The following is a 26,370-nucleotide window of genomic DNA, read 5'->3' on the forward strand; positions in this document are numbered from 1 at the left end:
AGATCCTGAATTCCCCGCAGTTGGTGCCTTTCCCTGACATCTCCATGGTAACAGGCTGATGTATGAACAAGAGGCTCTGGTGAGAACTATCTCCCCACTCCTCCCGCCCCCTCCCCCCAACTTCAAAATAATGCTCGCTCTCTCTCCCCTTTAGTGTGCCTAAGAAGTCCAGGAGGAGCATATTCAACTCATTTTGCTGTCCTCACCGGGCTCCCGGCTACAATGAGCCTTTTTCTAACCTCCAAATCACCTGCTTACTCACTGATGGGTCCCTTTCCTGTGTAGAAACTTTCTTTTCTTGTGCTCTTTCTTTTTCAAATTGTACACCTCTCCCCAGGTGCAAAACTAAGTACTGTATCTCCTTCAGATCCCTTCTCCAAATCTGCGTATTCTGCAAAGGTCTTCCAAAGGCCACTCCCCCTCCCCCCGAGATTCAGGATTCCCCAAACCTCTACTCTTAATCATTTTTTATTCTGTAATTACCTTAAGGCTCCTCCCTACTACTCCCCACCTGCCAAAATAGACAGAACACGGTAGGGCTTGGTGCTGTGGAAAGGGGAAGAGTCAGAGTAAGATATTTCCTTTTTGGCTCCCAGGCGGTGGCAGAACTAGTGTCATGGGGGACAGGAGGGAGGGAAGGGAAATAGGGCAGCTGTTCCAAGTGCGAGAGAGAAAGCAGAGCAAAGAAAATCAATCAATCAATGGCATTTATTAGTAGTTGTGCTATTTGTTAAGCCCTTACTATGTGCCAAGCACTCTTCTAAGCTCTGGGGTAGATGCAGGGTAATCAGGTTGGACACAGTCTTTGTCCCTCATGCGGCTCATAATCTTGATTCCCATTTCACAGATGAGGAAGGTACCCGAGGCACAGAGAAGTTGTGTGATTGCCCAAGGTCACACAGCAAACACGTGGCAGAACTGGAATTGGAACCCAGGTTCTTCTGACTTCCGGGCCTATGCTCTTTCCACTAGGCCATGCTGCTTCTCTTACTGCGTGCCGAGCACTGTACTAAGCACTTGGGAGAGTACAGTGGTACAGAGTTGGTAGATACCTTCCCTGCCCACAGCAAGCAAGAGACTGGATTGCCCCTGTCTCTGACTCTGCCCTCCTGCCGACTGTAACGTAGGGTAATGTCTGGTAGTAATTTGACTGTCTGCCTTCCCCTTTACGCTTTAAAGCTTCTGTGGGCGGGGTTCGTGTCTTCCGACACTTTTGCGATATACTTTCACAAGCTCTTAGTACGGTGGTCTGCACACAGTAACCGTGCATTAAGTACTATTGCTTGATTGATATTGCACTTTGGGAAATGCTGTGCGTCGCACAAGTTGCTCCCGTTCTACAGAAGAGTGTGGCTAGCCGAAAGACCTTCGACCTGGGAGTCAGAAGACCTGGGTTCTAGTCCCAGCTCTGCCACTGTCCTACTGGGTGGCCCTGGATAAGTCACTTAACCTTTCTGGGGCTCATCTGTAAAATGGGAATGAGGTCCCTGCTCTCCCTCCCTCTTAAATCATTAGCCCTGTGTGGGGCAGGGTCCATAGCTGATTTGATTTTCTTGTATCTCTCTGTTCCAATCAATCAATCAATCGTATTTATTGAGCGCTTACTGTGTGCAGAGCACTGTACTAAGCGCTTGGGAAGTACAAGTTGGCAACGTATAGAGACGGTCCCTAGCAGAGTGCTTGGCACAGTAGTGAATGCTTAGGAAATATTGTTGCTGTTGTTTTTAGCAGAGCAGATGAGGGCAAACCCAGAACCTATCCCTAGGAAGACTCCTGGGGGTGGGTCCGGATACTAATTCCACGGTGACCCTTTCTCCCATTTCCTCACTATGCTTCCCCACCTCTGCCACTAAAAATCACCCCAGGGATCAGTTTCACACCAACCAAAATCATCAGCAGTGGGATTTATCATCATCATCATCATCAATCATATTTATTGAGTGCTTACTATGTGCAGAGCACTGTACTAAGCACTTGGGAAGTACAAATTGGCAACATATAGAGACAGTCCCTACCCAACAGTGGGCTCACAGTCTAAAAGGGGGAGACAGAGAACAAAACCAAACATACTAACAAAATAAAATAAATAGAATAGGTATGTACAAGTAAAATAAATAGAGTAATAAATATGTACAAACATATACATATATACAGGTGCTGTGGGGAAGGGAAGGAGGTAAGATGGGGGATGGAGAGGGGGACGAGGGGGAGAGGAAGGAAGGGGCTCAGGCTGGGAAGGCCTCCTGGAGGAGGTGAGCTCTCAGTAGGGCCTTGAAGGGAGGAAGAGAGCTAGCTTGACGGATGGGGAGAGGGAGGGCATTCCAGGCCCTGGGGATGACGTGGGCCGGGGGTCGATGGCGGGACAGGCGAGAACGAGGTACGGTGAAGAGATGAGCGGCGGAGGAGCGGAGGGTGCGGGCTGGGCTGTAGAAGGAGAGAAGGGAGGTGCGGTAGGAGGGGGCGAGGTGATGGACAGCCTTGAAGCCCAGGGTGAGGAGTTTCTGCCTGATGTGCAGATTGATTGGTAGCCACTGGAGATTTTTGAGGAGGGGAGTGATATGCCCAGAGCGTTTCTGGACAAAGATAATCCGGGCAGCAGCATGAAGTATGGATTGAAGTGGAGAGAGACACGAGGATGGGAGATCAGAGAGAAGGCTGATGCAGTAGTCCAGACGGGATAGGATGAGATTTATCGAGTGCCTCCTAAATACTAAGCCGAGTCGAAACATACGATCGTAATTCCGCGGGCCACTGCTGGACTGGGAAACTCTCTTTTCCCTCCTTCCTCTGCTCTGCACACCCCCTAGGAGGATACGGGAGACGGGGAGGGCTGGGGCAGTCCAGGCCCCATCTCCCATCACCACCACCTCCCTTTGCTCTCGGAGACGTGGAGACAGGACGGGACCGGGGGTTGGCGGAAGAGAATGGATTTTGAGAAACAATTTGAAAGGAAAAGTTCTCAGCTTGGCCCTCGATCTAGGTGCAAGACTGAAGGAGAAAAGAAACGCAACACGGAGTACCAGGTGGGGAACAGTGTGTAATCACGAAGGGAGCAGAGAGTTTGGCATTGAGCAAAGGAGCAGATTAGGTAAAGGGGTGGTCAGTGCCATAAGCACATTTCTCCTGAGGGAAGGCCTGCATCCTTTGAGTCCTTTGGGGCCTGCCTAACTTCTCACAATGTGGGTAGCGTTCATTGCCTAGGACCGGCGGCCGCACTAGGAGGCCAGGCCAAAGGATTACAGTCTAGCAGTCCGTCCGACAAGAATTTTTCCTTTGATGAGCAAGCAGTTGTAGCTGTTATTTCTGAGCAGGGCAGGACGTGGATGGCTTTTCGGCCTCTCCTCCAGGCTAGAGGAGGTACTCCTCCTCCTCCCTCATCGCACGCCCACAACTCCCCCGCAAAAAAATTCATCTCTGTGTTTAGACTCTGGTCTCCGTGGAGTCAATCAGTGGTATCTGTTGAGTACTTAATATGGGCAGAGCACTGTACTAAGAGCTTGGGAGAAGACAGTATTGGCTAGCAGCAGTTTTTTGCAGGACTGGTCAACGTTAAGCCAGTTGGCAGAATTTCAGTCAATCAATCAGTGGTATTTATTGAGCACTTACTGAGAGAGTACAATGTAACAGAGTTGGTAGCCATGTTCCCTACCCACAAAGGGGCTTAGGGTCTGCAGGGGAGACAGACATGAATATAAATAAATAAATAAATAAGTGCTGCGGGGCTGAGGGAGGACAATATAATCATTGTCCTGAGCTGGGGGGGGAATTAAAGCCTGCTGAGGTTGCCAGGAGGCAAGCATGGGTTGGGAAGGGTGGCATCTGCCCTCAGAAGCCCTGCCCAAAGCTCTTTTCTGGCTGCAGCTGTTGCTGTGGTCTGCTGTCTCAGAGCTACTCCCTGAACGGCTTTTTTCCCCTCCCTGGCACAGAGTGCAATTGTGTGGCTTCCCCCCTGTGACCACACGTAAAAAAATGAAAGTAAACCATCACTGTTACCGACAGGAAAGAGAAACTTCAGCAGTTGGAAGAATCCCTATTCCTTGCCGTCATGGCCGTCCCCGAGGAGGAGGTGGCCGCTCAGCCTGAGGGAGGTCAGACCCTACGGGTATTCCGATATCAGGGTCTCCCTGTTGGATTGTGGAACTGTGGTCAAGTGTGGCTCTTCTCCCCCACAGCTCCCCCGGGTCCTGGAGACCCTCCAACAAGAACCCTTTCTCTGCCCCTGGGAAATCCCTCTCCAATCCTGGAGCCAAGCTAGGGGTAGCCAGCTGGCCGGTGAATACCACTAAACCTGCCCCTCTCCCCAACTGCTGGGACAGTTCGTGGTTACCTGGTGGGGAGGAAGGGGGAGGATGTGCGAATGGAGGGTGTGGTGAACTAACTTTTGCTGCATATCCTGCCAAGTTTCCGTGACGTGGGGAACTTGCCCCTGAGAGAGGGAGGCTGCCCTGGCTCCTCCCTTGGCCGTCCTCCCCAGTCCTCAGGGTGGGTGGTTCTGCTTGCTCCTTGGGGAAAGTTTCGCCTTTGTTCTGTAGCTGCCCCAGGCAAGGCTTTCCTTCTTTCCCTTCCCAGTATTCATGTGGTGGTAAGAATCTTCACTTGAGAACATGATTCATCTGCAAATGATTCCCAGAGTTACCTCTGCAGCCCTGACTTCTCTCCTCTCTGCAGTCTCCCATTTCCTCCTGCCTTCAGGACATCTCTGTCTGGGGTGTCCCACTCACCCCTAAACTAAACATGCCCAAGACAGAACTCATCTTCCCACCCAAACCCTTTCCTCCTCCCCTTGTGTTTCCCATCACTGTAGACAGTACCTTTATGCTCCCTGTTTCACAAGCCCATAACCTTGGCATTATCCTTGACTCATCTCTCCCATTCGACCCACATATTCAATCTGTCACCAAATCCTTCCAGATCTACCTTCACATTGCTCAAATCTGCCCTGCCCTCCCTCCCCATCAGCTACTGTGCAGATCAAAACATTTATCCTGTCTTCCCTTTACTACTGCATCAGCCTCCTCACTGATTTCCCTGCCTCCCGTCTCTCCCCACTCCAGTCCATACTTTACCCCACTTCCCGGATCATTTTTCTTTAAAAAAAAAAAAATCAGTCCTGGTCTCCCCATTCTTCAAGAATCTCCAGTTGTTGCCCAGCCACCACCTCAGCAAATAGAAACTCCTTACCATTAACTTTAAAATGCTCAATCAGCTCACCCTCTCCTACCTCACCTTGCTGGTTTCCTGCTGCAGTCCACTCCTTAAATACAGCTCCTCTAATGCCAGCTTGCTCAATGTACCTAGACCTCATCTGTCTCGCCACCAACCCCTTTCTCTCATCTTCCCTCTGACCTGGAGCTCCCTCCAGACCACCACTCTCCCCACCTTCAAAGCCTTATTAAGGTCACATCTCTTCCAAGAGGCCTTCCCTATTAAGCCCCCTTTCCCCCTTCTCCTTCCATCTTCTGCATCGCCTGTGCACTTAGGTCTGTACCCTTTAAGGACTCGATATTCCCCCCAACTTCAGCCCCACAGCACTCTTGCACATATCCGTAATCTATTTATATTAATGTCGGTCTGCCAGCTCTGTCGTATTGTACTCTCCCAAGTGCTTAGTGCAGTGTGCCGCACCCAGTCAGTACTCAATAAATGCCATTGATTGAATTCAAGGTTTCCCCAGTCTACAGATCACTCACCTGGTGGAAAGCTTTCAAGGGGAAAATGCTGCAGTGGCCATGTGAGCAGATGACTTTAGGATGAGGGTTGTTACCTTCCTTGTTCTCTGCAGACTGTACTGTCTGAAAACATAGAAATGAGGGCAGCTTAGAAGTGAAGGGAAGCATTCGCTCTCCTGGCTGTAGGACACTCACCTATTTGCAAAGCTTTTCACTGGGTTTCCATTGATGGGAGCTTAGACATGAGATTTTAACAAAGGGCCCCTTTTGAAGTAACTTCCATGAAGAATAATGAGCCCGTTCCCGCCTGCAAGTTAAAGGGACAGACCCTAGGATTAGTTGCTTCCTATGGTGCCAGTCGATTCCTGAGATAAACGGAAAAGCAAGCAACAGAGAAGACCTAGGGATACGGCTATTATCCCCGAGAGAAGCCTTGCAAAATTTGGAGTTTCATGTTTAACCCAGAGGTGATCTGTACGAACCCTAGTGCAGTGGTGTAGAGCCTGAGAATGATAATGATGGTATCTGTGAAGCCCTCACTACGTGCCAAGTGCTGTATTGAGCGCTCAGGACTGCTGGCTGGGGTCTGTGGTTGTATTTATACAAGGCAGTCGGGTTCGAAGTCTGGGGGCTAGTTTTTAACCAGTGATTGAGGACTTTAGTTTGTTTCTGAGTGCACCCCCTGCCCCGTCCCCTCGTCCTGCTCCTGCTCCCCAACACACCACCCTTACCATCCTTTACCCTGTGGCTAAGGTCTGACATAAGGATGGTCTGCAACCTGCAGAAATAGGTTTCAGATCAGGGCCTGGGAATAATAATAATAATAATAACATTTGTTATGACTTGGGTTCTACTCCCGAATCCACTACTTGCCTGCTTTGTGACCTTGGGCAAGTCACTTAACTTCTCTGTGCCGCTGTTACATCATCTGTAAAATGGGGTTTAAGACTGTGAGCCGCGTGTGGAACATGGACTGTGTCCAGCGTGATTCATTTGTATCTACCCCAGTGCTTAGTGCAATGCCTGGCCCAGGGAAAGTACTGAACAAATGCCATAGAGGACCACCGTATGTCAGAATTGAAAGACCCTTCTCTGGAATGATGGTCAGTCATGATTGCCACAGACCAGATGTCCTCTTCCTGCCCCCTTCCATGAAGGAGTATTTCTTCCTGGAGGACTTAAAAGACCCTTAAATCATGTACATCTGTGACCTGTTTGCCACCACCTTGCTCTCTGTCTCCACTTCAGATTTGCCCTCCCCTCTGTCCTAGAGGAGCGAGAATGTTTCAGCAGTGTGCTGTCAAGAAGGTGTCATGTCTAGCTGCACTGTAAGATGGAATTGTTGAGAAAAAAACATACCTGAGCTCACTTTACAAAGCTGCCGGGCCCTCTTTTTCCCCCATTTGGGCTCCTGCACAGTCATCCGCGTGTTCACCCAGGGCTTGAAGCCAGTCTTTACCCTGGGGCCTATCCTTCGGCCAACTCTCCCGCGCCACCCACCCCCCCCCAATGCGTCTTCCTGAGGTTTGGGGGTCAGCAGCAATGTCCCCTTGGGGTGGCAGCTCTCTTGGCCCAGTCAGTTCCCCGAGATCCGCAGCTGCTAACCAAGAGGCAGCTAAGCCTTATAGCCCAGGCGTCCGGAAGGATGACTTTGCTCTCGTCAGATCACTGGAGACAAACGGACTTTAGTTTGGGTTTGAAGTCCTCCAGGTGGACTTCAGAGCAACTGAGGCTGCCAGTCGCTTATTGTAAACCAGCGGGGCAGGGCTGCTTACACCCAGCTCCAAGAAGAAAGGGAAAGCCGGAGACGAATCAGCGTTTCCCGGGGGTTGAGGTGTCTTCTGCAGGTTCCTCATCAGCATTCCCTCTTCACTAGGATGCAGTTGGCATCGCCTGACCCCACTGAAAGGCCTCTGTTGGCTGCTAGTGTTAGAAGGGCTTATATCAGTGATGGAGAAGCAGCGTGGCTCAGTGGAAAGAGCACGGGCTTTGGAGTCCGAGGTCAGGGGTTCAAATCCCGGCTCTGCCAATTGCCAGCTGTGTGACTTTGGGCAAGTCACTTCACTTCTCTGGGCCTCAGTTCCCTCATCTGTAAAATGGGGATGAAGACTGTGAGCCCCCTGTGGGACAACCTGATCACCTTGTAACCTCCCCAGCGCTTAGAACAGTGCTTTGCACACAGTAAGCGCTTAATAAATGCTATTATTGTTATTATTAATGGGAGGGGCACAGATGGATGACTCTGACAGGGAAAGACAGGGACAATGGAAAGGCCAGGAAGGGTGTGTTCTAACTCTAGAATCCCAGCTCTGCCATGTGTCTTCTGTGTGACGTTGGGCAGATCACTTAACTTCTCTGTGCCTCAGTTACCCCGTCTCTAAAATGGGGATTGAATCGTCCTCCTGCCGGCGTAGTCTGGCAGCTCCATGTGGGACAGGGAGGGATTGTGTCTAATCTGATTATCTTTTGTCTACCCCAGTGATCAGTACAGTACCCGGCAAGTAGTAAGTGCTTAAAAGGTATCTTAAAAAAAAAAAAAAGAAGAAGACTACAGGATTAAATAGGAACAACGATTTGGCAGCACAGTAGTGTGGTTAATAACCACGCCCATCATAGTCTCAATCCCTTGCAGTGAATTAATCAGGAGGCAAAGTTTCACCCTTCAACCCCTGACCAAGATAAGAACAGAAGACACGGGTGAAACATGAAGCTTGTCCAAAAGACAAAAGGGGCAGTGTACAATCCCAGAGGAGTGAAGCTTTCTACAAGTTCTAAACCCTAAGAACTCCCAGCTTGACTGGGGAGCTCTCACCTGGGTCTTAGGCTTCAGGACTCTCCGACAGCCCCTTTGGCCCCAAAGCCGGTGTGTGCAGGCTGTCTCCGTCATTAACCCTCCAGCCAGGTGGTGTCCGCTGAGTGTATTTGGGTGAAGAGTAGAATTAATCCACTGCTACAGTGTCCTGTGGCTGTAAGTGCCCCAAATTCCCCTTTGAAGCAGGCAGCCTCTTTGGGACATAAAACGTTTTCTCCTCCTTTCTCCAGATCCTCCCATCCCGACTCTCTTTTCATTGGAATGCTAAGAACAGAACACCCTCTCTTGTTGAGGATGGGAACTGTCTTCTGTCATCCAAAAAAGTGCTCTACCCACAAGGAGTTACTTGAAACAACAGTGATCATCCTCAACGTCAGCTGCCTATAGCATAGACCTTTGGCTTCCTGCCCTTCTCACCCGCCCTCCATCTTCATTTCTCCTCTGTGATCTGCTGCCTTCTTGCCCTTTCTACTTGTCATTTCCTTCTGACCTCTGCCGTACACACCTTTCCCTTTGCCACCATTGTATAGCTTTAATCCTTTTTCCTCTTTTCTAGGACAGAGGGGCAGAACAGAAAATCAATAGTTTGTTTCTCAACCAAAAATAAACCCAAGAAGCAGCATAGTCCTGTGGATGGAGTCAGAAGGGCCTGGATTCTAATGCCGCCTCCACCACCTGTCTGCTCTGTGACCTTGGGCAAGTCACTTAACACCTCTGTGCCTCAGTTACCTCACCTGTAAAACGGGGATTAAGACTGTGAGCCCCACATGGGACAAGGGACTGTGTCCAACCTGATTAGCTTGTATCTACCCCAACGCATAGTACAGCATTTGTTACATAGTAAGTGCTTAACAAATACCATAAAAAAAAAAAAAAGATGCCAGTGCCTTGAACTCTAGCCTGGGTTACATTCCCAGGCCTTACACGCAGAATTTTCACCTCCATCTCCATTCAGGAAAATGTGGTTTATTTTTATTGTGGAAAGAAGTGATGTTTCTCAGCACGTAGTACAGCGTGTGTTACATAGTAAGTGCTTAACAAATACCATAAAAAAAAAAAAAGATGCGAGTACCTTGAACTCTAGCCCAGGTTACATTCCCAGGCCTTACACCCAGAATTTTCACCTCCATCTCCATTCAGGAAAATGTGGTGTATTTTTATTGTGGAAATAAGTGATGTTTCTTAGTGCATAGTACAGCGTGTGTTACATAGTAAGTGCTTAACAAATACCATAAAAAAAAAGATGCAAGTACCTTGAACTCTAGCCTGGGTTACATTCCCAGGCCTTATACCCAGAATTTTCACCTCCATCTCCATTCAGGAAAATGTGGTGTATTGTTATTGTGGGAATAAGTGATGTTTCTCAGCGCATAGTACAGCGTGTGTTACATAGTAAATGCTTAACAAATACCATAAAAAAAAAAAGATGCGAGTACCTTGAACTCTAGCCTGGGTTACATTCCCAGGCCTTACACCCAGAATTTTCACCTCCATCTCCATTCAGGAAAGTGTGGTGTGTTTTTTACTGTGGAAATAAGTGATGTTTCTCATCGTTGGCTTGACTAGGTCAAAGGCAAGGATCAGGTGTCCTAGTTGTTCACTGCAAGCTAAATGTGTCCCTGTTCGCTTCCTTCAACTCCAGCATCGCTGGGCATTGTGGTGGAAAAACTACATTAGTTCATCGAAAGGAAAAAAAAAATGAGAGGAATCTAAGTTGTCAGGTCTGGCGTATGTTAAGAATTGGGGTCTGGGTGTTCCTGAGGGGCCACTTCACAAGTGGGGGAGGGAGGAGAAAAAGCTTGTTTCAAAATCTGCAGCAAATTCTATCTGGCAGGAAGAAGTAATTAAAAGTCAGGAATTTGAATTGACTCCAGATTTGATTAGACAGACTCAGGTTTTCAATTCCAAATGTGATCCCCTCAGAGTGGAATATTTATGATTGACCAAATCCCTCCAGTCACTCTGGATGTGTTCTGAAAGGAGAGGGAGAGAGAGGGGTGGGGGGAGAGAGAGATTTAAAGGGTCCCTCAGCCCCCGATTTAGCTGGTTGAATGCTTAAAATAGACCCTTGACCCTAGTGTTGTATTATTAGTAGATTTGTTTTCATAGTGACAACTTTTGTGCTTTTAATGTAATTGGCAGCCGTTGGTTAGGGATATAAACACTCCCCCGCATTAATGGAAATCCCAGCACTAGGTCACAGAGTAGGACAAGGTACATAAACAAGCCTGAGGTGGGCTGGAGAGTTGGAGAGCCAGTTGAGTGAAAGCAGAAGAAGCCGACAGACAACACCAGGGGAAGGCATAAGATTCTGAAAGTATTCAGCGTCTGCGGGAGAGAGGGATTTGACCTCTCAGGAAGGGTCTCAGAACGGGCTCCCTGTGTGTTGGGCTGGTTGGCAGTAGGGTTGGGGTTAAGGTTTCCTCGATGGTACTTGGATGAATCTGAAAGCGCCGTCCCTCGGGGAGGGAGACCTCGGGGTTAAGTCCAGCTGAGCAGACAGAGTTATCCTCAGCTTGGTTGTAACTGACCATCAGGCCAGGCCACGGGAGTAAGGTGCATGCTGCGAGGGGTCGGAGCCGAGCTGGGAACCGTCCCTCAGCCAGCCACGTTTGGTGTGGGGATTCCGCTCCCGGCTCGCCGCGGGCAATGGAAGAGGACAGGACAGTCCATCCGGAGGGAGTGCAGGGGCCACCAGTCTGTGTGGCAGGAACATCAGGTGACGGTGCTGGAACCGAAAGCCACCCACACAGCGTGGTGTGCAGGCAGCCTGGGGAAAGGACGCCCGTGGGCGACCTCCAGGCTTCGGGGCTGTGGAGTGCTGCAGATGCTCCCTTCACTGGGAGGAAGTGGAAGCCGTCTGTTTCATTTCACGTGTCCCTTCCCCCAGCCTTAGTCGGCACGTGTTGTCGGGTTTTTTCAGAAACAAAAATAAACCTTCCTAACACGAAGCCTTTGAGCGTACCTGGCCTGAGATCCTTGCATGGCTGCCAGGCGGGGGGAGCCCAGCCTCCTCCAGAGGGGGGCCAATACAGCCCAAGCCTTGATTGAGAGGGGCTTTCTCGAGCCTTCTTAATGCAGAGAACTGGTCTATGACCTCTGACTGACTCAGATGAAGAATCAGGATTTTACCATTATGTTGCACCATCAGTCATAACTGTTGAGCTCTTTCGGCGGGCAGAGCACCATACTAAGCACTTGAGAGAGTACAGTTCAGCAGTTAATAATAACTGTGGCATTTGTTAAGCGCTTACTTTGTGCCAGGCACCCTACTAAGCATTGGTGTGGGAACAAGCAAATTGGGTTGGACACAGTTCCTGTCCCACATGGGGCTCACAGTCTTAATCCCTGTTTCATAGTTGAGGTAACTGAGGCACGGAGAAGTGAACTGAGTTGCCCAGGGTCACACGGCAGACAAGTGGCAGAAGCAGGATTAGAGCTAAGGTCCTTCCGACTCCCGTGCCCGGGCTCTCTCCACCCTTCCCTGCCCACAAGGAGCTTCCAGTCTAGAGGATGAGTTTATTGCCCGATGTTACTCACAGCAGTTGGGAGGGCCCTGGGTGGCTGCAACAGGGACGTCCTCACGTGGAAGAGCCGTCAATATTCCCACTGAGCATTGCCACCTGGGTCCAGGGTGAGGCGTGGAATTCTGCAAGTACCAGAGGGTGAAGTGAGAAATTTGGGAAAGAAATAGCAACAGACCAAGCCGTTATGATGAAGCGGCCCGTGAAGACGCCGACGCCTAGTTTGAACGGCCCCTGGGAGGGGGATGAATGTGCCCAAGGACAAGAGTTTCCCCAAAGCTGATTTCCAGGAAAAGTCATCATTGATAGAATTGATGCCCAACCCCCTTGAAAACTGGCGAACTATCCGGGGCTGCCCAGACTGGAGTGGAACTCCTTAAAAATGTTTAGATCTGCCTCTGAGGGTGACAGGTTTTCAAGCCAGTGAAGGATCGACCAGGTTTCTGGGTGAGTCACAAAATAGCTCCTGAGGCCCCGGCCTGTGTTCTGGTCTCTTCGCTAGTGGCCTTTCTTCTAGCAGGGAAGCCGGTCCCTACACTTAATGCCTCACCGCCTCCTCAGCCAGATGCCCAAATCACCCAGCCCTGTTGCTCGGGGCATTCTGCCTCAATCAGCCCAAAGCCCACCCTAGTTCCCTCATACATCAGCCGCACCTCTCCAGAAATCAAGTGCCCAGAACTCAGTGTTCCCATCTGGACAGGAAGTCTGTCCAGAAGGCAAACTGGCAAGATTGATAGAATTGGCTGGACCCCAAGATTCCAGTTCCTAGCATCGGGGAGGCTCGAGGAAGCTCACTTTCAAGGCTCAGTGAGAAGCCCCTAGCAGCTTGTGGTTCCGTCTTCTCACCAGACCCGCGAGAAGACGTCCGGGTTGTCTCTGAGCTCCGGTTGAGGTGTATTGGGGGATGAGGTGGGAAGAATGGGGACTGAGCAGAACGTGACGTCACGCTATTGTTTTGCCTCCGCAGCCGTGCACCCGTCCTAACGTGGTGCGGTTAACTCGGCTTTGGTTTGAAAGAGGCAATGGCGAGGCATTTCACTTCCTGGAGGAGCCGGTTGAACTCTGGCTTAGAACGGCTTCATTTCCCAAGCCCACCACTGCCTGCCCCAAGGCCCCTCTGCCCCTTCCCTTACCTCACTTTTTTTTATCTGTACGTGGGGAAAACCAGCCCGTTGAGTGACCTAGACTGTGTTTGTTGAAGGGCCTCGGAGATTATCCAAAAAAAAAAAAAAAGCCACAAAACAAGACTGACGTTATTTTCTGTCAAATGAAATTCTTCCTCATGCTGTGAGAATCTGTCTGTCAAACAGGAAGTGCTTCAGAAGTGTAGCATATTTTTCCCTTTCTGTTCAATCTTTTTTTTTTTTTACGGTATTTGTTAAGCACTTACTATGTGCCAGGCACAGTACAAAACGCTAGGATAGGTACAGGATAATCAGGTTGGACAGAGTCCATGTCCCATGTGGGGCTTACAGTCTTAATCCCCATTTTACAGATGAGGTAACTGAGGCACAGAGGAGTTAAGTGACTCCCCCAAGACCACACAGCAGACAAGTGGCAGAGTGGGGATTAGAACCCAGGTCCTTCTGATTCCCAGGCCCATGTTGCTCTATCCAACAGGCCATGCTGCTTTTCTAATCTTACCTTCATGTCCCATTTGCCAGCCCGTAAACAAAAACCTGCCCCTCTGTGGGCCACTTTCTGCTCCCAAGGCCCCTTCACTTCTTATTTTTCTTGCTCCTGACTGGGGATTATACCTCAGAAAACTGTGTGTGCTTTTCTGACATTTAAACAGGTCTCCAAAGTGACTCCTCTCCGTATTCGATTTCCCTTCTCACCCTACCCCCACACCCAGCTTGGTCTCTTCTTCAATTCATTCATTATTTCTTAGGTTTTCCGATTACAACAGGAGAAACACCCAGATTTATAAACATGTGCTCCCGCCCAGCTGTTCAGGGCTGGGAGTCACATTCATCTTCTAATTGTGTGGGGCTCTCTATGCAGCTGCCCTTGTAAATGAGATGCCTATCTGGGAGCCTTACCTTGCTTGGATAAATGCACTCAGCTCAATGGACTCTGCTCCTATTCAAATTAGTTATGCAGTAATCAGAGCAGCCCATCGCTGGGAGGAAACATCCACTTGAGTACACTCTGCTAATGGCTGGAAATTATTTAGCATAATTGCTTTCTTACAGAGGTGCCTGCTGTCTGCAGGACACCAGGGATCTGGGATCCCCCCTTCCTTCCCCTTCCCCACCCCAAGCAAAGCTGATTGTGCCCCGTGGCTACTCAATCTGGGGCCTTTGGTGGCCAGATTTTCTGGGACTGGCTAGGGAGAGAGGGCTGAGTTGGTTTTAGGGAACAGTAGGACAGAAAACTCGATGGATACGCCACCAGAATGATTGCAGATGGAGGTGGGGCCTTCGGGGACAGATGCGTCCATGGCGTCGCTATGGGTCGGAGATCGTTTGATGGTGTAAGACAAGACCAGGACTGGAGGGCCATGATAGCCCTTTTAGACTGTGAGCCCACTGTTGGGTAGGGACTGTCTCTATATGTTGCCAACTTGTACTTCCCAAGCGCTTAGTATAGTGCTCTGCACACAGTAAGCGCTCAATAAAATACAATTGATGATATCTATCTGCAGCATTTTCCTACTAGAATCCAGGATGAACAGACTGAGTTCTATCCTCCCCTAACTTCCCCAGCTGGTGGGGAGGGAGCCCCACAGCACTTAACATACACATCTGTTATTTATTTATATCAGTGTCTCCTCCTCTAGGCTGTAAGCTCGTTTGTGGGCAGGGAGTGGGTCTGTTTAGTGTTGTATTGTACTCTCCCAAGCACTTAGTACAGTGCTTCATACACAGTAAATGCTCAATAAATACAACTGACTGACTTGGAGGTGTGGAGGTAACAAGGCTCCCTTGGAAGGCAACCGTTTCTCCAAACTCGTTGGCCTAAATTGGTCTGTGAAGGCAGTCTATACTGTGCTCTCAATGACCGTCTGAGACCCAAGCCAAAGAGACTTCATCTGTAACAAGGCCGTCGTTTTCAAGGTGTTTGCCCTAAGCCAGTGCCTTGGGGAGGTGGTGCCAGTTTTGTCCCCGCACCACCCCTTTCCCTGTACATTACCTACTTATTAAATTGTGGCTTTGTAGTTCTGCCAGTGGGAAGAGGTAAGCAGAACCCCAGTTGCAGGTCCCCACACGTTTCGCACTGGCGAGGGCATAGTCCAGGAGAATGTCTATTGGCTCATGCCCAAACCCATGGCAGTTGGGGTTTTTCTAAGCTCTCCTCCACTGGGGAGGCTTCGGCGCCAGCCAAAAGATCCCCCGGTGGGAGTGGCCCAGTTAAACCCTGCTACTCTGCTTCCCTGAGTGAGCCTTCATCTCTCCTATCTTCCCTCCCTTCTACATCACCCGTGTGCCCCTTAAGGACTTTATACTCACCCGAGCTCCTCAGCACGTAGGTACGTATCCTCATCAGTCCGTCGATCGATGCTACTGTGTGCAGAGCACTGTACTAAGTGCTCGGGAGAGTACAATATACAGTTTTGAGACATTCCCTGCAATGAGCTTGCAGTCCAGAGGGGAAATAGTGTTATGCTCTCTCCTTCCCCCTATATGTAATTTATTTTAATGTCTGTCTCCCCTTCTAGACTAAACTCCTTGTGGGCAGGAATCACATGTACCAACTCTTTTGCATTATACTCTCCCAAGCGCGTAGCACAGTGCTCTGTCCATGGTGAGTGCTCAGTCGATACCATTTATTGGGTACAGAGCACTGGAGTGGCCTCCTAAGTAGGAAACTGAAGCTGGACCAGGGCCCACTCTGGCATATGACCGATAACATGGGTGGGAAAGACTGGACCTGAATTCATTCTTAGGGAAACAGTGCGGCCTAGTGGAGCGAGCACGGGCCCGGGCGTCCGAAGGACCTGGGTTCAAATTCCGGCTCTGCCACCTGTCTGCTGCCTGACCTTGGGCAAGTCACTTCACTTCTCTGGGCCTCAGTTCCCTCATCTGCAAAATGGGGATTCAGTACCTGTGCTCCCTCCTACTTAGCCTGTGAGTCCCAAGTGGGACCTAATTAACTTGTATCTCCCCCTTAGTTCAGTGTTTGGCATATAATGATGATAATAATGATGGCATTTATGAAGCGCTTACTATGTGCAAAGCACAGTTCTAAGCGCTGGGGAGGTTACAAGGTGATCAGGTTGTCCCACGGGGTGCTCACAGTCGTAATCCCCATTTTACAGATGACGGAACTGAGGCGAGAAGTGAAGTGACTGGCCCAAAGTCACACAGCTGACAGTTGGCAGAGCCGGGATTTAAACCCATGACCTCTGCCTCCAAAGCCCGTGCTCTTTCCACTGAGCCACGCTGCTTCTCTTGTAAGAGCTTAATAAATGCCAACTTGTCCTTCCCAAGCACTTAGTACAGTGCTCTGCACACAGTAAGCGCTCAATAAATAAGATTGAATGAATGAATGAAATGTCACCCTCATTATTGTGATTATTGTTTTCTTGTCTTGCAGGCATGTTGGTGGTGAATGTGACATGGAGGAACAAGACCTACGTGGGCACCCTCCTTGACTGCACACGCCACGATTGGGCTCCTCCCAGGTGAGCAGGACCCCAGGGAGCGCTCCCTCATTGCCCGGTCCCGGACAGCAGCAGTTTACGGCTCCCTCAGGGCAGTTTTCCAGCGGGAAAGGTCCCGGCCTCTTGGTCATCAACCCCAAGTGTTCCCCGCTCCTCATTTGGCAGCACCAGCTGGACTTGAGCCACTTTCACCCCGAGGATCAGGGCGGGCAGAGTCCTTAGGATTTGTCTTCTAGATCTCTGTAGCTAGGACCACCAAGGGGCCCTCCGGCCTTCCATGTGGACGACAACGGGTCAGACCCACATCTGTGCCACTCTTCCTCCTCCTCCTCCTCCTCCTCTCAGGCCTCCTCTACCATCCCTGTTCATTGGGCTGCCAGGCTTGTCCGGGGAAGGTTGCCATCTGTTAGCTCCAGCTCCCCACTGCCCTTGTTGGATGGTCATGAGTGCCCAGAATAGTGCCAGCTACCTGAGGGGCATTACTCGAGGAGTATTAAATGATGGGGACGCGATAATGAAGAATTGGGCTGCTGCAGGAGAGCCTGCCTCGGAACTCTGTTTCCAGTGGTGTCCCTGCAGCTCCCTGGCTAATAGCCGTCCAGAGGAAAGCGGACCCACCTCAGTATTGGGCTGAGCTCGGCTATGGTTGACTCCCCTGATGGTTGTTTCAGCAGAGGAGTGGCTACCCCCAGTCCTACCCGGCTGGCAAGGGCCTTCGGGAAATGGACTCAACCTCCCTCCAACTGCCACCCCCATCCCAGAGGGTACTAAAACCCTAAAGAAGCTTCCTGCCAACTGCTTCTACCTGAGGTGCCCTCGCGGTGATTGTGGATGTGTTCTCCTGGCGACGCGTGGGCCTTGCCAGTCGAACTCAGCCCTTGGGAAAGTTGGACCGTGTTGCCGGAGCCCTAGAATCTCGTTTAGCTGAGGCATACATAGTGGGGACTGAACTGTTGACCTCCAGGGTGGCCGAAAGTAGAAGAGCAGAGTCTTAGCCGCGACTCCTGTTGGAAGGGTCCCGAGTTTTCCCCTCGGCGTCGAAGTTCCCCGGGGTCTGGGAAAAAAGCCCAAGACTCAAGCAGAGAGTCTGAGTCTGAGAGAACGACCCTGGAGACTCAAAAGAAACACCTTACTAGGACCTGCTCTGCTTCACTCTCTCCTGCAACTTAGGGGCAGCTGCCTTCTCACAGAAGCAGCCCCTGGGAAGGAAGAGCTAAACCAGTCTCCGAATCAGCGAGGAGACCGGGCCCAGATGAGGTGCTTGTAGTGTTCAGAGCCCCGTCGCAAAACTGCTTTGGGATGAGGAAAGGTCCCATCAGGGGGTACTCTGTAAGACCTCCATGATGCTGCATCCATTTCGGTCTCCCAACTGGCATCAGCATCATCCCTTCCTTAGGCCTGCCTCAGAGACTTCACGTTGCTCTGTTTTGGGTCTCTGGGCCCAGATTTGTAAATTATCTCTGGGTGGGGAGTGCGGGGACACCTGAATTCTTAGTCTGGCAAAGCTGAAGTGCGGGGACCAGGATGTAGCCGAGAGATATCAGGTGTCCCAGCAGAACAGGTGCTCAGAGCCGGCCACAGATCCTCAGCCCTTTCCCAACCCCAGGGATGTGGTAAATGTTGACCTCGGGAGTCGGAGGAGTTGGTAGCGTGGGATGGAATTGAGGGGGAAGGGCAGTAGTCTGTTGTACCATTGTTAGAGTGGAGAAGATCACAAGTACCACATTCATTCATTCATTCAATCAGTCGTATTTATCGAGCGCTTACTGAGTGCAGAGCACTGTACTAAGCGCTTGGGAAAGTACAACACGACAATAAACAGTTACTTTCCCTGCCCACAGCGAGCGTACAGTCTAGAGTGGGGACACAGTCATCAGTACCACACTCCCCACCTACACTGCCTCTCCTGGCGCCAGCCTCCGTCCTGCTCACAGTTTCACCGGTGATGTTTCTGGGATCACAAATGCGTGGCCTAGGGAGGTCGCGGGGGGTTGGGGGTGGGGGGCTGCGGGGATCAGGGCCAGGCACCCCGAGGGTCCCCGAGGAGCAGGCCGTAAAGAAGAGCGTTCTGTCCGTCCCAGGGGCTTGAGCCCCTCGAAGCCAGTAGCAGCTGGATTCCCCGGCTCTTCATTTCGTCCGCCGCCCTGGGTCAGTGTCAGTTGGCCCCAACCAGGCAGGGCGGTATGGGCTTCCTCCACGGACGCCAGGCGTCATTCCCGACCCTAAGACCCCCCCCTGAGTTCGCTGCTTCTTCCTTAGGTTCTGCGACTCTCCGACCAGCGACCTGGAGATGCGCAACGGCCGTGGCAGGGGCAAGCGGATGCGCCCCAACAGCAACACCCCCGTGAGCGAGACGGCCGCAGCCTCGGACGGCAAGGGGACGAGCAGCAGCAGCAAAACCAGGGCCGGGGCCAACAGCAAGGGCCGCCGAGGCAGCCAGAACTCGTCGGAGCACCGCCCGCCCCCGAGCGGCACCGCCGAGGACGTCAAGGCCAGCCCCTCGTCCGCCAACAAGCGGAAAAACAAGCCGCTGTCGGACATGGAGCTGAATTCCAGCTCCGAGGACTCCAAAGGGAGCAAGCGCGTGCGCACCAACTCCATGGGCTCGGCCTCCGGGCCCCTCCCCGCGGTCAAGGTGGAGCCGGCCGGCCTGGATCGCAACTGCCCCTCCCCGGTCCTGATCGACTGCCCCCACCCAAACTGTAACAAGAAGTACAAGCACATCAACGGGCTCAAGTACCACCAGGCCCACGCCCACACGGACGACGACAGCAAGCCGGAGGCGGACGGGGACAGCGAGTACGGGGAGGAGCCCTCCCTCCACGCCGACCTCGGAAGCTGCAACGGCGCGCCGCCGGCCTCGCAGAAGGGCTCCCTGTCCCCCGCTCGCTCGGCCACCCCCAAAGTCCGGCTCGTGGAGCCCCTCAGCCCCTCCCCCTCGAGCAAGTTCGGCGCCAAGGGCCCCTGCAAGAAGAAGCCAGGCGGGGAGGGGGACCCCGACCCCGGGGCCCTGTCCAACGACGGCTCCGAGGACGGGCCCTCGGTGGCGGACGAGACCAGCAACGACGGCTTCGAGGCCTTGGAGAAGAGGTGCCTGGACAAGGACAGAGCTAAGAAGCCCTCCGGCTCCAAGCCCGAGAAGCTCCCCGCCAAGAGCCTGAAGTCGGCCCGGCCCATCGCCCCCGCCCTCCCCGCGCAGCCCCTCTACGCCTTCCAGGCGGCCACCTTCGCGGCGTCCAGTCCGGGGTCCTCCTCGGGCCTGCCCCCCACGGTGGTTCAGGCCGTGCCCAACAGCTCTCAGCTGAAGCCCATTCAGCCCAAGCCCACCGTGATGGGGGAGCCCTTCGCGGTCAACCCCGCCCTGACCCCAGCCAAGGACAAGAAGAAGAAGGACAAGAAGAAGAAAGAGGCCAAGGACCTGGAGAGCCCCCTGACCCCCGGCAAGGTCGGCCGGGGGGCCGAAGAGGGCAAGAGCCCCTTCAGAGAGGCGGCCGGGGAGCCGGGGACCAAGGGCGAGGGGCTCCTGAACGGCTCGTCGGACCCCCACCAGAGCCGGCTGGCCAGCATCAAGGCCGAGGCCGACAAGATCTACAGCTTCACGGACAACGCCCCCAGCCCGTCCATCGGGAGCGGGAGCCGCCTGGACAGCGCCAGCGCCCCGGCCCAGCCCATGACCCCCCTGCACGTGGTCACCCAGAACGGGGCCGAGGCCGGCTCCGTCAAGACCAACAGCCCCGCCTACTCCGACATCTCGGACGCCGGGGAGGACGGGGAGGGCAAGGCGGACGGCGTCAAGGCCAAAGACCCGGACCAGTCGGTCAAGGAGGGGGCCAAGAAAACCCTCTTCCCCCCGCAGCCCCCGAGCAAAGACTCTCCCTATTACCCGGGCTTCGAGACCTACTACTCGCCGGGCTACCCGCAGTCCAGCCCGGGGGCCCTGACCTCCGGCGGCCCGGCCGGGGCCGAGGGCCAGGCCTCGAAGGCGAAGAAGGAGGAGGAGCCCGAGGGCGGCCCCGAGGCCAAGGGGAAGAGCGAGGGCGGCGAGGACAGCAAGAAGCCCGACCTGGGCGCCGCCGGCCAGCAGCCCTCCGTCATCCAGCAGCGCCCCAACATGTACATGCAGTCCCTGTACTACAACCAGTACGCCTACGTGCCCCCCTACGCGTACAGCGACCAGAGCTACCACTCCCACCTCCTGAGCACCAACCCCGCGTACCGGCAGCAATACGAAGAGCAGCAGAAGCGGCAGAGCCTGGACCAGCAGCCGCGGGGGCTGGACAAGAAGGCGGAGCTGGGCCTCAAGGAGCGGGAGGCGGCCCTCAAGGAGGACTGGAAGCAGAAGCCGGCCGTCCCCCCGACGCTCACGAAGGCCCCCAGCCTCACCGACCTGGTGAAATCGGGGCCGAGCAAGGCCGCCAAGGACCCGGGCTCCGACCCGGCCAAGTCGGTCATCATCCCCAAGCTGGAGGACTCCTCCAAGCTTCCGGGCCCGGCGGCCGAGGGGCTCAAAGGGAAGCTGAGCGAGGCCGCCGGCCACCTGGGCAAAGAGGCCCCCGAGGCCAAGCCGGGGGCCGAGTGTGGCCGGCAGGCGGAAGTGGACCCCGTGCTCTGGTACCGGCAGGTAATTTCTCCTCCCGCGGCCTCACGCCTAGGGGAGGCTCCCTGGGCAGCCGGGTGCCGTGGGGATCCGTAGGGGAAGACGGGGGAGGGCGGGAAGGAGAGGGAGCTTGGAAGAGGCTTTGCCCTTGCGAATTCAGGCCTTTGGCCTTCAGGAGTTTCTCCCCGTGACCTCCCCCGGGTTCACGCTCTAACAGAGGAGGGTGCCACCCTCCCCTCTCTCTCAGGTCCCCATTTTACCCCTCTGATCGGCCTTCCCTGCTGTGGTGGCCTGGGCTTTGCCGTAGCCGTCGGCGGTTTGTTTTCTCTCGACTCCTGTGACCCGCTTGTTAAGGCTTGGGCCTGCCAGGCTGGGCGAGGAGCGGGGAGGTAGAAAGGCGGAATCCCCGCCCCTCTGTCCCACCCAGGTCCCCGGCCTGGCCGCGAGGCTCCGCCTCGGGCACCGGCCTGAACGTCGCCTCCACCCCGTGCTTGTTGTAGGAAGCGGAGCCCCGGATGTGGACGTACGTCTACCCCGCCAAGTATTCTGACATCAAGACGGAGGATGAGCGGTGGAAGGAGGAGCGGGACCGCAAGTTGAAGGAGGAGCGGAGCCGAAGCAAGGACTCTGTGCCCAAGGAAGATGGGAAAGAGAGCACGAGCGGCGACTGCAAGCTGCCCCCCTCCGAGGAGTCCCGCCTCGGGGGCAAGGAGCCCCGGCCCAGCGTTCACGTGCCCGTGTCCTCACCCCTGACCCAGCACCAGTCATACATCCCCTACATGCACGGTTACTCTTACAGCCAGTCCTACGACCCCAACCACCCCAGCTACCGGGGCATGCCCGCCGTCATGATGCAGAACTATCCAGGTACGGCACGCGACGCCGTTCGCCCCAGGCGCCCGTGGGTCGGCGAGGAGGCCGGACACGCCAACTGCCCGTTCCCATCTCAGCTTGGGGGTTCGATGGGGAGGGGGAGTCTCCCAAGCTAGTCCCGAAGGGCCCTGGAGGCGCGTCTCCCCCCAGGGTGCCCCCAGGACTACGTGGATCTGCCCGGGGCTCGTCACGAGGGCTTGCCGGATCGTCCCCGAGGGGTGGGACCCCTCACGTTGGGTCTGGCCTCTACGGTTTGAGGGAGCTCAGCGGCACTGCTTTCTCTGCTCTTGGGTTGATCTCAGAGGTCCTTCTCGGTAGCGATTGAACACTGTCCACGGAGCCCCTTCCTCTAGCCACCAGAGTCCAAGGATCAAGTAGGATCAGTAGGATCAAGGGCCCTCCTGGCCGCGTGGGTTCCCAGCGCCGAGTGGAGCTCAGCCGCGTGGTTGGGCTGCCCGGCAGTTGACCTTGAGGTTGTGGGCAACCTCAAGAAACCCAAGAATCCCTCTATAAGTCAGTGTCGTATTTTTTGAGGGCTTACTGTGTGCAGAGCAGAGCGTGGGAGGGTACGCTAAACGCTAGAGTCCGGGCCTAGTCAGTTGGTCATGACCCTGGTTCTAGAGCCTCCCTCTTTTTCCCTGCCTCCACCTGGGGTTGCAGGAGGTTTCGGGGAGGACTTCAAGATTCCCAGTTGGATTCAAACCCATCTGGGAACGTGGGTCCGACCCTTTTGGGAAATCTCCTCCAGCCCATGAGTCCCCTGTAGGGTCCCCAAGACAACAAATGAAGCATTGTGGCCCAGTGCAAAGAGTACGGGCCCGGGAATCCGAGGACCTGGGTTCTGGTCCCAGCTCCACCACTTGTCTGCTGGGTGACCTTAGGCAAGTCACTTCACTCCTCTGTGCCTCAGTTACATCATCTCTGAAGTAGGGATTAAGACCGTGAGCCCCACGAGGGACATGGACTATACCCAGTCAATTCGGATTAGGTTGTATGTATCCCAGGACTTAGTCCAGTGCCTGTTACATAGGAAGCTCTTGACAAAAACCATAAAAAGAAACAAGGCAAACCCTAGTCGGGTTTCTTGAACCAGAAGCCACCCGAGAGTAGGTCCCCCAAGGCCACCTCCAGACCAGAGCGGTGAACTCCCTGTGAGCCCAACGTCAGAAATTTGGGCTTTGAACCCGTCCTTGCCGGGATCCTCCCTGGGCTCCCTCGTGGGCAGCGAGCAGGGATTTCAGCCCGTCCATTCCGGTCCGGAGGCTTGCCGAGTTTGGCGCGCGGCCCTTGGGTCTGGCGGAAAGCCAGGCCCGGTCTGGCTCAGCCCATGTTCAGATGGCCCTAAGCAGCCTCAAGCTGCAAAGTAGCTAGGCCAAATGGGAAATGGCCCCAAATTCACTTCCACGAACTGCAGCCCCTGGCAGCCGCTCCGGGCTCGAGGCCATTTCCTCCGTGGCCTAGTTCCCCGTTGGTTCCTTAGCGCCTCGGTGCCCCGGCTCCCTTTCCGGCCCGAGCGAGGCCCTCTGTCCAGCCCCGGTGGAAGAGTTCATCCGAGCGGTCCCTGGGCTGCTGGGTACGTGAGGCAGCCGTGCTGCCGTTTTTCCAGGCATCTTCCTTCCTGGGCTGCCCACCCTGCGTTTGGGAAGTTGCCGTGTGGGGTGCAGGAAGCCCTCGGCTTTGACCGCGGAGCGGGAGCGCGGGGCTAACCCGGTCTGGTCGGGCTCGGCCCGGAGAACGCTACGGGTTACCTCGACGGCCAGGTCCCACCGGCCTTACCCTCCGTTTCTCCTTTGCCAGGCTCTTACCTGCCCTCCAGTTACTCCTTCTCCCCATACGGCAGCAAGGTCTCAGCGAGCGAAGAGGCCGACAAGGCGCGGGCCAGCCCCAGTGTGAGCTGCAAGTCCAGCTCAGAGTCGAAGGCCCTGGACATCTTGCAGCAGCACGCCAGCCACTACAAGAGCAAGTCGCCTACAGTAAGAGGAAGCCCGGAATACGGTGGGCCAGATCCGGCTCAGGGGCGGTTCCAGGGAAGGAAGGTGGTGCTGATGGGGGCACTGGGGATGGTTTTCCCCCCAGGATCTAAGCAGGTTCCTCCCAGTATCTGAGAGGACAAAGAAGGCCCAAGGCCCAGCCTCGGTTTGGCCTCTGTTCAAGCTCAGCTGACGTCCTGCCGGCCCCACGGGAGCCGCTGCTCTGTGTTAGGGCCCTCTGTGGCTTCAGGGAGCTGCGGTGTGGTCCCCAGGCCTCTCCCAGCTCCCGGGGGGGACCGCGGGGGGAGGGAGAGAGGGAGGTTGGCTGATTGAACTCTGCAGGAAGCCCCAGTCGGCCACTTTGTGTGTGCATGTGTCTGTCTGTCTGTCTGTCTGTCTGTCTCACTGTAGGGCTTTTGTCTGTGCCTTCCCTTCCAGATAAGTGAGAAGGCCTCCCAGGAGAGAGAGCGCGGTGGCTGCGGGGTGGTTGGAGGCAGCGGTGGCTGCAGCAGCGTCGGGGGAGCCGGCGGCGGCGACCGGAGCGTGGATCGGCCCCGCACCTCCCCCTCCCAGCGTCTGATGTCCACACACCACCACCACCACCACTTAGGGTACTCGCTGCTCCCCGCACAGTACAACCTGCCCTACGGAGCAGGTGAGTGCCAGGCGCCTCCCCTCCTTGGCCTGCCGCGGCCCGGCCGTTGGAAGTTGGCAGAGCCGGCTCACCTGGTGGCCCCTCCCACTAGCGGGGCACTCAGCGCCGAGTCAGACGACTCCCCTTCCCTCCAAACACAGGGCAGTTCTGCCATCACAGGGACGTCAGAGTTAGAAGGGGGACGTTTTCTAACCTCCCCACCGCCCAACCCCGAAACTTGGGAGGAGAACCGGGCCCTGATTCCCCTAAAACTGGGATTCGAGATGGGAAACGGAGAAGGGCCAGGAGCGGGCAGGGGAGGGGCAAAGGGCAGCAGAAGCAGCTGCCAGATCCGGAACCACCTTGGCTCTCTCCGGCCTCTGCTTCCTGCTGCGTGATGATTTTAGCCGGATGGGATGTGGGGGCCTGATTGACTCGGGGATTCCGCTCCTACAGCCCCTGTGACCCACGGGGCCTGGACTAACGGGGCCTGTTCTTCCGTAGGGCTCTCTTCTACAGCCATTGTTGCCAGCCAGCAAGGCTCAACTCCCTCACTCTACCCACCCCCCAGGAGGTGAGAATGGTAAGCGTCTCCCGGGGGTCTGTACAGAGGGACGCCGGAATCCCGAGCAGTCCAGGCGGGCTGCTGGAGTTGGACGGGAGGGAGGGTGGGTGGGCCGCTGGTTGGGGCGGGGCAGGAAACCAGAAGCAGGGCTTCTCGGGTTTGGTGGCGACCAGGCGGGGGATTGCAGCGTCGTGTCTCCCCCAGGGTGCTGGCTTCCTTCGAGGTGGGGGGGTTGGGGGGTGGGTGCGCGCTTGCGTGCTAGCTGCTATTCCTCCCCTCCTTCCCCCCCACCCCCCGACTCCATTTGCTCTCCTGTGGCACCATCATGTGCTCGACGCCCTGGCCGACCCGGGCCTCCGTTTCTCTCGCAGGACGTGACGTGACGCGCCGCGCTGCCGGGATAACCTCAGCCCTCCGTGGGGCTCGTGACCGGCCGCCCCCGACCCCGAGGAGCCGCCGGAGGTGCCATGAGATGGCAGTCGAGTGGTGGTGATCGTCCTGGTCACCGCTCCCACCGGGAATGGAGGCAGACCCTCCCTCGGCCGTCTCTCCACCACCGGACACGTGGACTCTTCCCTCCTCTTCCTCCTCCTCCTCCTCCTCCTCCTCGGATGCTGGAGAGCCGGTACTTAGCAACGTAATTTATTCTCCCAGCCCCAGCAGTGACTGTTCAAGCCGTAGTGGGGCCAAGGTGCCGGGTGCCATCTGGGGAGTGTCGCTAAGGGCCCAAGGAAATCACCGCTCCTTCCCCCAGATCCCGGCCAGTGCAGCGGCAGCAGCTGCAGCAGGCCGGTGGCTCCTGGGATGGAAGGGCTGAGGCAGCGCCTGGGGTCTGAATTCAGCCAGGCGGTCAAACCCCCCACCCCACCCCCAGCCCCCTCCCCCTCCCCTCCCACTTCTGCCACCTCCTGCATTTCCCCGGGGACCGGGACCCCATGGCGGGCACCAGGCGGAGGAATTAGAATCTCAGGAAAGAAATTTTAGGGCTGTTTTCGGTGTGAATGTGAGACTAAGGTCACACTGCCCGCCACAAGACACCACTGGGGAGCTGAGAGAGACTGTCCCAGGCCGGGTGGAGGGCAGGGGTCTTTGGGGGAGTGGAGGCTCCCTCCGCGGTCCC

General features: G+C 54.9%; 1 protein-coding gene across 4 annotated transcripts in view; it reads left to right on the forward strand.

The window, feature by feature from the left end:
- Positions 1 to 26,119, forward strand: part of ZNF609 (zinc finger protein 609) — a 160,018-nt gene extending 133,899 nt beyond the window's left edge. The window contains exons 4-10 of one of the 4 annotated variants that reach the window (XM_038746310.1): positions 16,545 to 16,632; positions 18,871 to 21,232; positions 21,709 to 22,075; positions 23,879 to 24,054; positions 24,463 to 24,706; positions 25,190 to 25,268; positions 25,622 to 26,119. In XM_038746310.1, coding sequence (XP_038602238.1) covers positions 16,545 to 16,632; positions 18,871 to 21,232; positions 21,709 to 22,075; positions 23,879 to 24,054; positions 24,463 to 24,706; positions 25,190 to 25,263 — 3,311 coding nt within the window. In that variant the 3' untranslated portion in view covers positions 25,264 to 25,268; positions 25,622 to 26,119. The remainder of the gene's footprint in view (positions 1 to 16,544; positions 16,633 to 18,870; positions 21,233 to 21,708; positions 22,076 to 23,878; positions 24,055 to 24,462; positions 24,707 to 25,189; positions 25,269 to 25,621) is intronic. The other 3 variants (XM_038746309.1, XM_038746313.1, XM_038746312.1) reach the window with 3 other exon arrangements.
- The last annotated feature ends 251 nt before the right edge of the window (positions 26,120 to 26,370 follow it).

Source organism: Tachyglossus aculeatus, chromosome 5 (assembly GCF_015852505.1).
Source record: "Tachyglossus aculeatus isolate mTacAcu1 chromosome 5, mTacAcu1.pri, whole genome shotgun sequence".
Lineage (NCBI taxonomy): Eukaryota > Metazoa > Chordata > Mammalia > Monotremata > Tachyglossidae > Tachyglossus > Tachyglossus aculeatus.